Genomic DNA, 13,929 nt, shown 5'->3' with positions numbered 1-13,929 from the left:
AAGTGCTAGAAGTATCGATATCTGTGATCACAGTGCATTGGGAATACGTATTGGAGTGAGAAAACGGATAATAGATAGTGAATTATGAGTTATGTATGTGTGAATATATTTGTAATGTGAATTTAGTGTGAAAATGAATTATGTTGCCTTTATACTATAACTTATGATTTTATGATATAATGCTTGAAAAATGATAGAATAGATGCTCATCCTTACTAATAAATTCAAGAAACAGGATGATAGAGACTCAGGGAAAAATTAGACTAATAGATAGTTTTATATATTTTAGGTTAAATTATGTATTTAATCAATATTAAAGAGTATGTTATTTTAAATTTGCTATACTTGTAGAGGATGAACCTAGGATTTTTGTTATGATAGAGATGTATTTCTCTCGTAGTATTCCTTTTGACTTTCCTAGGAATAGAATACACCAGACCTTGTGTGTATATATGTAAAGAGGTACCGTTAGGTCCCTGACAGCTTTCACGTATCTATTTACCTACCACGATCATGACTCTTTTAAAAGACTATCTAGATGGACCTTTGAGCATGTCACTAGCACAAAGGTTAGAGCTGATTTAGGCGATCGCTACCTGGGATCAGACGAGAATTTGGATTCGGAAGACTTAGCTGAAATAGAGAGGTGGAACGTTGTAGATGAGTATGATCGGTCTTCAGTAGTTGGTTTTAAGAAAGACTATTATGAGACTTATATTTGTTTATGTAATGTAAATATTATGGTTATGAATATGTTGTTTAAGTCCCATCCATTTTAACAGCTTGTAAAAATTTGATGTTAATGTATGTACTTTATATTCAGGTTTCCCATGAAGACTACTAAGATGTATTTGTAATATTTATTTACTCTTTCTAATATTTATTATTATTGTTATATTATTATTATAAGTTTTAAAATTTTCATTTACACACAGAACTTAAAGAAAAATTTTCAGTAATTTGCTATAATAAATTCTTTGAATTAAAAAAAAAAAGATGTATTATTTTAAATGATTAAGAATAATTCATACATTGTACAGATTTTGAGATAAGGATGTTACAAGGGTCAGGGTAGAATTCCTACTTATCGCCATACTTTCTACAATGAAAAGAGATAAAGTGTAGGCCCTCATACTCAACTTTAAATTCTTGGCCAAGGACTTTGAAAAAAGAGACAAGATTTTTCCTAAGGTCAAGTTCTACATAGATCCTAACAAACCTACCTCTAGATTAAAGGGTAGTATTAGGTGGGTCAACTTTAAGCATTAGACCCCAGATAAGAACCTACTTGCCATAGAAATTTTTCCTTATATAATTCAAGGGAGAGGTCCGGTATGCTAACCTAGGTAGCAAGTTTCTTAAATGAATGGTCTCTAGGCCTGAACAAATGCCTCCAGCGTTGGACTAATAGTTAGTGGTCCAAGATTAGCCAAGGACCCTCAAATAAAGCATATTTATAGTCCTTGTTATTATCAAATTTAACTAAGAAATATTCATTATTCAGATCTAGTATTTTCAAGGGCCTATTCCCCCCAAACATTACCTAACTTTTGATACGAGTAGTTGAAACTTATCATTTTACCTAGAAGTTTAACAATCAACGAATGTTTCTAGGGAGAACATCATTGTTTATCTCTAAAGGGATTTAGATTAGGGCATAGAATTTGTTAGAATTAGACAAATATTGTTCATCAAAATTAGGGTTAATATTAAGCTCTTCTAGCACCGATTTTACAATATCCTCATCTTTAAGGGTAAGATATAAATTTTTAATCAATAAGACTTTATCTTTATAAGAAACTGTAGTAGAAAAGTTAGGGTTCGAAGACACCTGATCATCAAGAGCATTTTGACTGTATTCTTGTTGCATATTTGCACCCAGATCCTTCTCTGATGCTAGCAAGACCAGCTTAACCTTCTTGGTGCTTCTTCTTTCCATTAAATCGGTCTCTTCTTGAGACCATTTTTCAGCCTTTTGATGGTTTGTGTAGTCCATCAAACACAGATCTGAGCTTCAAGATGAAACCCTACTAATAATTTTATTTCATTTTTAACGTTCTATCACTATCAACACAAAGTTAGTGGGAATGTCTCTAACATAATATGCAAGATCACTTTTCATTGTTACTAGAATCCAATTTTTATTATAATTAAAATAAAAAATAATTTTTTAAAATGTCATGTTGTTTAAAAATTTAAAATATATCCTAATAGTGCTTAATACATAGATCATATCAGGGTAGAACGTAGAGCTGCTTATTAGTTGGTTTCAAGCTACTAATGCTCAATCCAACCAAATCCATGAAAATTTCTCTCACTCATTTCTGTCAAATAAATATTTCTAGTGAATCAAGTTTTGAGTCTATAAATAACAACTAATTATGGATGGTTGCAAACAATGACAGACTATTAGGCCTAGACAAGTTTTTTTTATCTTTTACCTTCTCCATCACTATTCCTAATTAATGTTTTCCATGGAAGCCTCTAAAAAAAATTAAGTTACCAAAAAATTAAGGTCAACCCCAAGAACTTTAAATTGAAAATATATATTAACAAAAAAAAAAATCATCCCAATTCATAAGCGAACACTAGGCAAACTCTATCCAATATCTACTACACCAAACCATGGTTAAGGTAAAACAAAGTAACATACAACACAAAAGTGTACTATTTAACAATCAAGATAGCAAAATCAACCAAAAAATTCAAATATTTGCTAAAAAATAGCAAGAAGTAGCAGGAAGCACCCACCATTGCGGGCTAAGAAAGAAATTCCTTAACCTTGGCAAGCACAAGATCACCAACCTTCTATTGCCAATGAGCAATGACTATTGTTATCACTTTTTTTCACTTCCTTCATGCGACTAAGTGATATAACTGTAATCAAACATTAAACTATAATGAGCAATTAGTTTGGAATTAAACCGTCAAGCTTAACACCATTTCAAATTCTTTCAAAGATGGAACAAATTGGCATAATTCATAAATTGCAAAGAGAAATAGAATTAAGTAGCCTTAGGAAAAATCCTTAGTGGGGAGAGAAGAAAAGAGAGTTTCAATTGAAATGACATAAATTGGTTTAGTGGTGTGGAAGAAGTTGCAAATGTGTTGTTTACAATCTGCGTGAAAAGCTGAGTATGCATTCATACTCCCTATAAAGTGTGTTAATGTGTGGTATGAAGTGGGAGAAGAGACATAAAATGGTGCATTACAGTTTTAGGGTTTCAAAATTTATTATTTTATATGCTGCATTTGGTTGGGTTCAAGTACCGTTGGTTTTTGCTGTCAAAACCTAAGTCTGACCAAAAGAACCCAATTCAAAAAATTGTTTAAACTTGACTCGTTAGAAACCTACCCAAATAGATAATTGGAGCTCTAGATAAGCTGATTTTGGTTAGACATAATTTGCATGCCAAGATCTATTGAAACGAATTATAGTTTGCACATAACTCACATAAGGTTTAACCGACTTGCAATTGAGCATGTCCCATGCTAAAGTTAAGCATGACCATGTTCAAACTTAAGTCACACAAGGATGAAATGACTTGTAAATTATACATAAGTCACCATCCTTGTATGACTTATGAACTAACATAGCCATGTTTTAACGAACATGATTATGTTTATCTTTGAACATAGTCATACTTAATTTATCACAAATGTGTTCAAATATTTTGACCTCTTTAATTTTAAATTTTAAAGGACTATAACTTTTTTTTTACTAAATTCTAATTCATATAAATTATATGTTTATTTTATATAATTTTAATTTGTAATTACAATTATAAAAGTTGAAACTATCGGACCCTCAATATAGCAGTGAAACAAAAGAACATTATCTAATATGTTGGTGTAAAAAATAAAAAATGCAACTTATTTTTATGAAACTTATTTGGGTTTTATGAAAATAGTTTATAATAAATTTTATTATGAAATTAATAGTATAAAACATTAAAATTTTAAATAATTATTTATTAATAAATATTTAATTAAATTATTTATTCTTTTATTTATGAACAAAATTATTTATTTAGATATAAAACACCCCATAACAATGTGTTAGTTCAGGTAAGAATAAAAAAAATGCCTTGACTCCACCTAATTCAATTTGGCCGAGCCCTAACATTATTAATCCAGACAAATCAAAAGTTATCACAATTATTTATTATAATTATTGTTTTTAAAATTGAGTTTAATTTTAATACATTTTAGCATAATAATTTTATACTGTTAAACAAACTAAAAACATCACGTATAAAATCTAAAATAATTAATATAAATTTCTAAAATATTTACCTGATAGTAAAAAAAATATTTACATTATTAGTGCATTCAAATTAAATTTTTAAAATTTTACCTGAATACTATTTTATTATAAACATTAATATATTTAAATTATTTTAAATTATTTTTTAATGGGTAAAAATACCAAGGATCAAGCTCCAAGAACCGTGTGGGATTAATAATTTAACATTAAAATCATAGACAAACAAAATCTTTTCAAGCTTGAATAACCTTTTTATCCCTTTTCAATTTCCTTGGCATGTTGACCTAAATTAGAGACATTTTGGAAGAGTTTGTTTTAGACTTATGAAAGTGATTTACAACTTTTTATTAGCTTATTTTAACTATCTCAATGAGCTTCTGAATAAGTCATTATATAATAAAAGTTTATTAAATAATATTTACCTAAACTGATTTTTCAAACACATCATTTGCCTGCAAGTAACCTATACTATAATAAATCTGATCAATAACATGTTGCGTATCAACGATAAAATGACAATTTTTTTTGGCCCAATAGCACTGACTTAATATTTTTGCAAGTTATGATTATTTGAATTAAAGAGCAATTTCCCATTACAAGACATGGATTGTTGGTCTAGTTCTCAAGTAAATCTACCATAGTCAAACACTTAAAATGTTTAAAAGTATCTTAAAAAATAGGTGAATTTCTAACATGAATACCTTATCCTGCACAATTAACAATTCTACTTCAGTGTAGAGAGCTTACTATATCTTTTTAAGGTTTGGTTTAAATAATCTGTTATAGGTGAGTAGGTCAAATGCAAATGCATTATGTGTTTGGGCAAAGCTACTCATTGTGATAGTGAATGGCATTTAGGTACTTACTATTTATAGAAGGGAAAAATTAATGAAGTAATGTTAATAATTTATAAGATACAATAAAACGCCTTCTCAAAAGCCTTCCTTAATTAAAAACCCACCTGCTTTCTAACTATAACAAGGGTCACTTATGATGAAAATGCTAGTGGATTGCCAACATTTAAGAAATTGTTACCAGAACACCACAGTTCATCATTCAAATCCTGACACAACTTTACTTTGTTGACTCCATATTGGATTGTAAAAAAGGAGCAGAACAAACATACTTAAGATTCTAAGGCCTGTGACCAAGAAGAGATGGCCTGTAAAACACATGGCTCTGGGCAATCTCAATACGGTCACGAGGATCATTCATGGTCTCATCTCGCAATGCTTGAAGAATGGCCTGTACTGGAGATTCCCTGAAGATTAGAGGTCAGCAAAACCAGGGAAAAAGTTAGTTTCAAACTCATATTACTGTATATTAGTTGATGCTGGTAGCATAATCCATTGATTTCAATAATATTTCCAATTTAGCTAGCAAGGATACATAGAAACTTCCATTGAAAGGCCGTATGTATTAACACTAAAATGGATTCGTGGAGGGTTTAAAATAAATTACTCTAAAGCCAATAAAGCCTAGGTCCATCTGTTTGATTTTTTTTTCATTCTGAAAGGAAGAATAGAGATAGCGAGACGAGCAGTTAAGTAGCAAAATTTATTACCTAATTATTAGTATTTTATATAACATCTTCAAGATGGGGCAAAGCTCCACTGGGGCAACGTGCTTGTTTTCGTCAGGATTTAGGACATTTAAGCTGGACTGACTAAGTAGCTCATAGAATGCTTTAACTGCAGAGACTCCCTATAACATGCAAAGCAAAATACACATCATTGATAAGCTGAAGAAACTTTGAATGAATTTTGCTATCTTAAATTCTTTCTGATCAGAAAGCAAGAGCCAAAGGTATTTTGAATGACCAAAATCTATACCTGAATCATCCCCTTTCCCTTGATGCTGTCACCCATTTCAAGGCTCAATTCTCCTTTGGCCAACTTTTGTCCATACCACGCATTTCGACCTTTCAACAAGGTTACGTACGTATCAGCCAAGAGAGGCCCTGCAAGTCTCTCTGGTTCTTCTGCCAATAGATGAGTGATAAAAATCATCTCCGACGTACAGTGAGCAAAGTACACTGATTTGCTGGTGGCACTCTCATTTGTTAAAGCAGCTACCATTCCTGTGAAATCAAATGTCATGAGTACAAATTACAATAATTGAAAACATTAAGAGCACAATATACCACGGTCCAACAGAAAAAAGGAATTCAAAGAAAAGACCATCAAAGCACATTACATGAATGACATCCAGAAACTCAGTCTAACTACAACATTAAATAGTATGTCAACCTCTCACTGATATTAAGTCCATTCTATGTGACTACATAATCATATTTGAAAATTGTACTTTTATTGACAAATTATTGGTATCTGATAAAATCAAGACCTCTGGAATAAATCATTTCAGTTGCAGATTTACACCTTCTGAGTATTGCCAAAATAACTTGTTCTCAAAAGTCAGGAGATCATCAATTGTTCTTTAATAAATAAATACATTTGCTCAATAGAGAAATCATTTGATCAATTCTAATCTGTCAATCACAAGGCATTATGGAGCTCCTTTATACCAATAAGTATTGAGATTAAATTGCAACACGTGAAGAAACAGATCTTGGGCTGGTGTAGGTGTTCAATGTTCAAAGAAACACAACAAATAAGAAAGTAGAGTCCGAAGCAGACTATCATAGACTAAAAAGTCATTCCTAATCTCTAAAAGCTCTGGATGATATTTAGCCAAATAAAATACAATAAACAAGTCACTTCAGTGAGAAAATAAGAAGTTATAAAAAGGGCAAAGTGCCTGAAAAGTGGGGACTCACTAAACCAATAAACCCCGACAACTGTAGGTTATAAATAAACAGCCCAGGAAGAAGCTTGGCGAGTGGGAATCCTCTGAATAGTTTATCAAAATAATATCTGGAATAAGAAAGTACAAAACACTAAACTCTAAAGTATATTTGAAAAAAAAAAAGACATAAAAATTGGGGATCCCTTTGAAAAAAAGTTTCCACCGTGAGTATATCTAATAAGAAAGAAAGATTCTTCTCTCCCTCTCTCCTGCTTAATACTATTTGTACCTATTTGCCTCTACTTAGTTGTTTTGTACAATAACTAAATTTTACCTGCTCCAATAGCGTATACATTCTTTAATCCACCCATAACTTCATGAGTAACAAGGTCACCATTATCCCACACTATAAAGTGGGGCTGCCTCAAAAACTTCGCCAGTGGTTTCCTCCACTTTTCTGCCCCACAGATCCGAGCATTTGCATATTCCTTGTTGTAAATTTCTGAGGCAATGTTAGGACCTCCAAGATAAAGGATGTTCTCAATGGGGACTCCAGCTGCAAGACATGATACAGACAATGAATGAAATGAATAAAAAAAAAATAAAAAAAAAATCAAGTTGTAGGACAATGTTGCCAACAAAATTGAAATGAAGCAAAATTCAAGTTGCAGGACAAAGAAACCTAGTCACAACTGAAAACCACATTATAAAATAGGTTGAAGTTACACTAAAAGAGGGATTAACTTATCAAATTCTACAGGGAACATTTAGATAGAAAGATAGGGAACTTCAAAGTGCATATAACTCAAACAACGTAGATCACAACACAAAGCAATTAATGAAATGTACATAAAAGTATCTTACTTGCTCGATTGATCATCAGAGTTGGAGTTATTATTCGTGGTTCAGGACCCAATTCAGCCTCTACACCCTTTGCCAAGGAAATAATGACAGGAACTGTGATTCTCTCTTTCCAGTACTTGCTAATTTCTTCAAATACCTCACGGGTTTCTGTGGATGGCAAACCATTAATCACAATGTCAGCATCCCAAACAGCCTCCTGCAAGTTTGTCACAACCTTGAGAGGACACAAAGGTGTATCAATCATGTTCAAGCAAAACCCATCTTTCAAAATCTCATCTGCATAAAGGACACGATCACCTAACCTTCCCTCGACATATTTCAAATATGCACACCGCCTAATCAGCCTCCTCAGCACATCCTCCCTGGAATTGATCACCTCAAACAAGTGCTTAGCCGTGGCCCTGTCAACTGTTCTTCCGGGTCTTCTCCATATCCTAATCAGAACCTTTTCTCTTAAACTACCATAAGCCTCCTGTAACATAGCTGTGAACACACTACCCCAAGCCCCAGCTCCAACACCCACTATTCTCAATGGATCACCATCCACTTTCCGCATTAACTGACGAAGCTCATCAAGCTTCTCTTCCAAACTACCGTTTACATTTTGGATAGAACCATTTGAACATGCATTGTTAGACATAGCTTCACCGGTTCCATACATCTTTGATCTAAATGACACAGCCAAATACAAATAAAAATTCTGGGAGCTATCAACTAAAGATCTTGAATACCCATTAACCTTAGTAGAAAATCTCATCCAAAGCTTCAACCTTTAGAAGTAAAAATAGGCACCCAAGTAACCACTACCTTCCAAAACATCAAATTCTAACTAAAACAACCAACCCCACCAATCATATCACACGGGGAAATCAATGAATTGAGAAAAGGAAATTCAGTAACATTGGTGTAGATGCATTTATAAGGCCTATGACATGCGTGGTAAGAAAATGTCCCCAATTGACTAGTTTGGTAATCTAATCCGAACAAACCATTCATTAAAGGACAACAAAAACAACCAATGTCGGCGGGTTCTCCAACGCGTGAACTTGAAATGAAAATGGAAGAAGAGAAGCTTCACAGAGACCTTGGAAGCTGTGAATGCGACGGTGTTGTTCCTCTGTGCTGTGTCGCTTAGTACATGCGCCGTCTACTATCGTTGTAGCCGTCAATCCTTGCGACAACGGAGCTAATGCACGCCGTCGTTACTAGTTACTACACCACACTCACAAACCCTTCAATTTTTACAGTATCCTTTTAACTTGGGCTCTTCCTTCCTTTTTTCTTTATCTCTCTTTTAATGTTGAAAACTTTAGAAAAATAATTTAAGTTTTTAAAACTATAACACGTTATCTTATAATCTTATTTTAATTCCCCTTCCTTTTCAGCTTAGTTTCGCTCGGATAATTTTGCATATGTATTATTCTTTGATTAATATATTTAAAACTCAATTGTAATACAACTCTTTTTATTTTATTTTGTGCCATGCACACGACTTTATATGCTATTCTCTAATTATATATATAAAAGGACAAAATTTTCGTTAGATGTAAGTCAGATCAAGTGTAAGCATAAAAAAAAAAGTAATTAAAAAGTAAAAATAAAAAATTGTTACGCTGGTCTATAAAATTCCTTAAATAAGAAATAGTTTTAAATGAACAAAAATTATGAAATAAATTAAAAACATTTACATATTTTGAGTCAAGACGTTGACACGTGTCGCCTTATCGCATTACTTTATTTTAATAAATATTTTTAAATAATATATTTATAAATATATGAAAAATTTAATATATACAATAATAAATATATATATATATATATATAATAATAATAATAATAATTTAACGGTTAAATTAATCAATTATATATTTTACAACAAATTATTAAATAATATAAAAATTAAAATTTGGCAGATGATATTATCATATTTAATTTTATTTATTTATTTTTATTAGTATCCATGCCATGTTAAAGTTTTCTTTTATTTTATTTGAGTCCAAAGTCAACGTCCAAAAACAAAAATTAAATTTGATCATCATTTATATTTTGGTGGTTAACAATGAAACATTAGAAACTAATATTTTGGGCCAAGTTGGTACCCACCTAACCTATAACATCGCTTAATTGTTTGAGCGTAAGATCTAACAGAAGTTGCGATTGATTCTTCCTTCCCCTTTGTTGTTTTGCTTCAGCACCACATTAATACTTACAATTGGAATCAATCTATCTGTTTACGATGTTTCACAAAGGTTGTTTGTTGCTAACGAATCTCATCAATTATCTCATGTAATTTCTAGTCAAGCATGCAAATGCATGATTGAGAATGCTAATGTAATAATAACCCAAGCATCTTCTATCCAAATTCCCGTGGGATACTCGCCACTTAATATTATTAGCTTCACATTTCAGTGATTGAATCTGTTCGCTTGAAAGATGATCTCTGATGATGCATGAAAATAAGTGATGTTCGTGAAATGAACCCAACTTTGGCAGGTACCTAAAATCTCTTTCATTGCAGAGTTTTATTGGGAAGCGTTTTACATGCACTTCTTGTTCACGAGGAAAAAGACATTTGCACATAATGAATCAGAAGAATAATGTCTGTCCGCTAGGTCAATTTTGTGATGATATTTTTATTTTTAATCGGTCCAGAATAGATAAATTCACTAGTATATGTTTGTCAATGTTCTCTATGTGAAATAAACATTTTGAAATAAATGAGAAATGTAACAATTATACACGTAGAAGGGGCAAAAGAGACAATAGGTAAGACACTCCGAGAAGGACACGTGACTACAAATTTTTATGATCAGGGAAGAAGGCAAAATACAAGGTTCAAAATAACCAACTCAGATTCAAGGATTACGTGTGGGGCTAGGCACTCGGATGTCAAAAGGCAAAAACTGATAATACACTACCTTCTGGTTTACTGCTGTCTTCCCTATTCCTAATCAAATATAGGAAGACTTGGCCATAGATTTCATCACGAGTCTAATTGATATATTATCTAAGTATACACATTTTCTACCCTTAAAGCGAATTATTCTAACAAGCAGGTGGCTGCTGCTTCATGAAAAATGTTGTAAGTTACATGGAATTCCCAAAACGATTATAAAAGATAGAGATAAGGTGTTCAATGGTCATTTTTGGCAACATTTGTTCAAGTTGACTGGCACAACTTTAAACATGAGCACTGCATACCATCCTCAGACTAATGGGCAGTTTGAAGCATTGAATAAGTGCTTAGAGATGTATTTAACATGTTTTACTTATGATGCTCCTAAAGATTGGGCCAAGTTACTGCCTTGGACGAAGTATTGGTACAATACTTCCTACCATCATAGTAGTGGAATGACACCTTTCAAGGTGGTCCAAGGTAGAGATCCTCCCTTTCTCATCGAGAATGTTTCAGATAGCAAAGATCTCATTTTAGTCCAAGATCAATTGTTGATTTGTTGTAGAGAGATGTTATTTGGAGCAAGCTAAAATTGAATTTGTAGAAGGCCCAACAACACATGCAAAAATATGCAGATCAGGGGAGGAAAATAGTGGAGTTTAAAGTTGGTGACAAGGTGTTAGTAAAATTACAACCCTATAGACAACATTCAATAGCTTTGAGAAAGAACAAAAACTGAGTTTAAGGTACTTAGGTCCTTTTCTTATCACTGCCATGTTGGGTCAAGTTGCTTATCAGTTACTCATACGTCCTAACACTAAAATATATCTGGTGTTCCATGTTTCTCAGCTGAAATTATGCAGGGGAGATCATTTTACTCCTTATGTGTCACTCCCTATTATTGATACGGATGTAGCTCCAATTATGCAACATGAATGAATTCTGAATTCTAGAGTCAACAAGTTCAACAACACTTGGTGCTATGGAAAGGCTTAGTTGCGACTCAAGCCACTTGGAAAGATCATTCTGCATTGTAACAAGCATACGCTGACCTCAACCTTGAGGACAAGGTTGATTTTAAGGGAGGAAGAATTGTAACAAGTATACATATAGAAGGGGCAAAAGACACAATAACTGAGATAGTTAAAGGAGGACACATGGCTGTAAATCCTTAGGACCAGGGAAGGAGGCAAAGCACAAGGCACAAAATAACCAACTCTAGGCTCAAGGATTACGTGTGGGGCTAGACCCTCGTATAGAACTCGGTTAAGGAGAGAGAAGAGCATGGAAGGATTATGAATCTCTCTCCCTGGACGTTTCTCTCTAATTTTAGATATTTTTCCTTTTTCTTTTGTTCATTTCTATAATCTTTGTATACTGCTACTCGATGTTAGTAGCCTTCCCTCTATTGGAGTAAACTCCTTTTGTCGATAATACAATACAGAGACATTTGTTGTTGTTAATTCATTGAGTTGTTGTCTTAAATTGTTCATCCATTACACCATCTTCTATAACATAAGGTGATCTAGTGCATAGGGTGGCTCCCACCAGGATTTTAACCACTAATTTCTTCATCACAAGAAATCAACAATTTTCATCTAAATGGATAAATATTTAATTTTTTTAAAATAGATTAATCAACAAACATATTATCAAAATAGATAAAAGGTGAGACACACTGTTTAAGAGAAAAAGGGATAGGGCAATTACCTTTATTACTCTCTCATATGCTACCCTCAATTTGGTTTTTAGTAGGTTCTCTTTTTTTTTTTTAAATGAGTAATCATTCTTTTGCTTTAACTCATATTTTGGGATGCCGGAAAAATTTTGTAATCTATTCATTTTTTTCTTTCACATAAATAGATTTAGGTAAATTTCTAGAGTTAAAGATAGTGCTCTTGTGAGAAAGAAGTGTTACTTGTTGGAGAAAAAATTTCTATTTGAGTTCTTAAGATATATTTATAAATCAAGTATATAAGAATGTTAGGACTTGACAAGTTCTCATTCTTAAGAAATGTGTATTTTAAAACTCTAAGTATAAATCTAAAAAATTTTATTATTGAAATTAGTCTTGAATCTTTGTTAAATATTATTAGTATTTGAATTTTTAGACTTGCACCTTTCTCACGATTCTAAAGTAGTCCTATGAAGCAAATTAATTGACTTTTATTGTTTATGAGTAAATAATGATCATATTGACTTGTTTTTAATTGTTATTCTAATCATTCATTGTGTTATTATTGTCATAGAATTATTTACTTGGGAGAAACATGTCTTAAATTTATTTATTGATCATGTAATAGTTTATTGGGTTACGTATTTTATTTAATTATATGAATTTAGTTTAAAAAAATGTGAAAGAAGTGATAGTTTTAATTTTATTTGATGATATTTAATTGTGCAACATACGTGTTGAGACTTTTATTATTTAACATAAATTTGATTTATATATGAGAATAATTTTTTGCTATATAAATTTTTTTAGGAGAAATTACATTAGAATCCTATAATCTTTAATAGAAAGATCAGTTTAGTTACACCTAATTATACTTCGAGATGAGAGGACTACCTGTTAAAAATTGCACGAAGAGAACTATCAACTAGGTGTAATTACCTTGAGCTATTGGTTCTCTCGTGAGTGACTCTCATAGTATTATGTTGGCATTTATTTTATTGATGTTTTAAGAAACTATTATTATTTAACTTTTCTTTATGCATATTTTATCATCGCACTCATAATTAAAACAATATTTTTATTTAATAGTGTAAACTTTTGATCATGACTAAACTTTTAAAAAAGTAGTTACAATGAATTTCTTTTAAAGTTGTATACTTTAATTAAGTTCTATGTTTGTGAGTTATTTATGCTTTATTTGTTTCCCTTTCTTTATTCATTGTAGTTATTATGTCTTTATTGAATTTGTATGACTAACTACCCTATTTATTCACTATTTACATATCACAAGTAGAGTTGCAGATTTTTAGAAAAATCAATTCATCTTAGTAAAATTTCTGTTAATAGGCCTTCATTATTTTAGTGACCTCAGTATTTTTTTGTTTTATTATGTTTTAGACATTTTACAGTTGTTAAAGAGTTAAATTTTTTATTTTGAATATGTATTAGATATTCTAGTTTTGATATTATAATATGTTG

The 13,929-nt window shown here is 31.7% G+C and overlaps 1 protein-coding gene across 2 annotated transcripts; it reads right to left on the bottom strand.

Annotated features, from left to right (window-relative positions):
* Positions 1-5,109: 5,109 nt before the first annotated feature.
* On the bottom strand, positions 5,110-9,147 carry LOC113865360 (probable glycerol-3-phosphate dehydrogenase [NAD(+)] 1, cytosolic). Of its 2 annotated transcripts, none has more exons than XM_027499848.1 (5): positions 7,880-9,147; positions 7,350-7,571; positions 6,100-6,347; positions 5,832-5,971; positions 5,110-5,528 (listed from the first exon to the last, which is right to left on the bottom strand). In XM_027499848.1, the coding sequence occupies exons 1-5, from the start codon at positions 8,634-8,636 to the stop codon at positions 5,402-5,404; spliced, it is 1,494 nt and encodes a 497-aa protein (XP_027355649.1). In that variant the 5' UTR covers positions 8,637-9,147; the 3' UTR covers positions 5,110-5,401. The 2 variants fall into 2 exon arrangements, with proteins under 2 accessions (XP_027355649.1, XP_027355648.1); XM_027499847.1 differs by having other exon boundaries at positions 5,372-5,528; positions 6,100-6,377; positions 7,880-8,929.
* Between the last annotated feature and the right edge of the window lie 4,782 nt (positions 9,148-13,929).

Source organism: Abrus precatorius, unplaced genomic scaffold, assembly GCF_003935025.1.
Source record: "Abrus precatorius isolate BTA unplaced genomic scaffold, Abrus_2018 Scaffold4, whole genome shotgun sequence".
NCBI classification, from domain to species: domain Eukaryota; kingdom Viridiplantae; phylum Streptophyta; class Magnoliopsida; order Fabales; family Fabaceae; genus Abrus; species Abrus precatorius.
Note: the sequence above shows the minus strand (reverse complement) of the source record. Positions and strands in the feature narration are given on the sequence as shown.